The following is a 555-nucleotide window of genomic DNA, read 5'->3' as shown; positions in this document are numbered from 1 at the left end:
TAAGGCTACTCCTGTGTGATTCCATTCATGTAAAACTCTTCCAGGACTCGATGTATTCATATTGTTTTTCCCAATTGGATCTTATTATGGTAAGGGAAACACTACCTCTGAGTTCTTTCCGCATTCCATGCAGTTGTAATGATTCTCCCGAGGGTGGGAGAAATAAGGGAAACATTATCACTGAAACACTTTCCACACTCCAAGGCATTTATGTGATTTATCCCGTATGGAACATCTTATGGGAAGTAAGCTGACCTCTGAAATTAAAGGTCTTTCTACACTCCATGCATTTATGTGGCTGCTCCCCTTTGTGGATCTTGCTATAGGGACTAAGGTAATCATTCCAAGTAAAGGTTTTTCCACACTCCATGCATTTAAATGGCTTCTCCCATGTGGATCCTTTTGTGCAAAGTAAGTTCACTTCTATCAGGAAAGGTGTTTCCATGCTCCATACATTTGTGTGGTTTCTCCTCTGTATGGGTCATCTTTTGGGAAATAAGATGAAATCTTTGAGTAAAGGTCTTTCCAAACTCCATGCATGAACATCTTTTTTTT

General features: G+C 39.6%; 1 protein-coding gene across 1 annotated transcript in view; it reads right to left on the bottom strand.

Moving 5' to 3' along the window:
• Nucleotides 1–374: 374 nt before the first annotated feature.
• LOC107300077 (zinc finger protein 287) overlaps nt 375–555 on the bottom strand; it is a 15,996-nt gene continuing 15,815 nt past the window's right edge. Inside the window, exon 7 of the mRNA XM_015829421.1 lies at nt 375–546. Within this exon, the coding sequence (XP_015684907.1) occupies nt 375–546 (172 nt within the window). The remainder of the gene's footprint in view (nt 547–555) is intronic.

This window comes from Protobothrops mucrosquamatus, unplaced genomic scaffold (assembly GCF_001527695.2).
Source record: "Protobothrops mucrosquamatus isolate PMUCROS unplaced genomic scaffold, P.Mucros_1.0 scaffold6074, whole genome shotgun sequence".
Taxonomy (NCBI): Eukaryota; Metazoa; Chordata; class Lepidosauria; order Squamata; family Viperidae; genus Protobothrops; species Protobothrops mucrosquamatus.
This window is presented reverse-complemented; position numbering and strand designations above follow the sequence as displayed.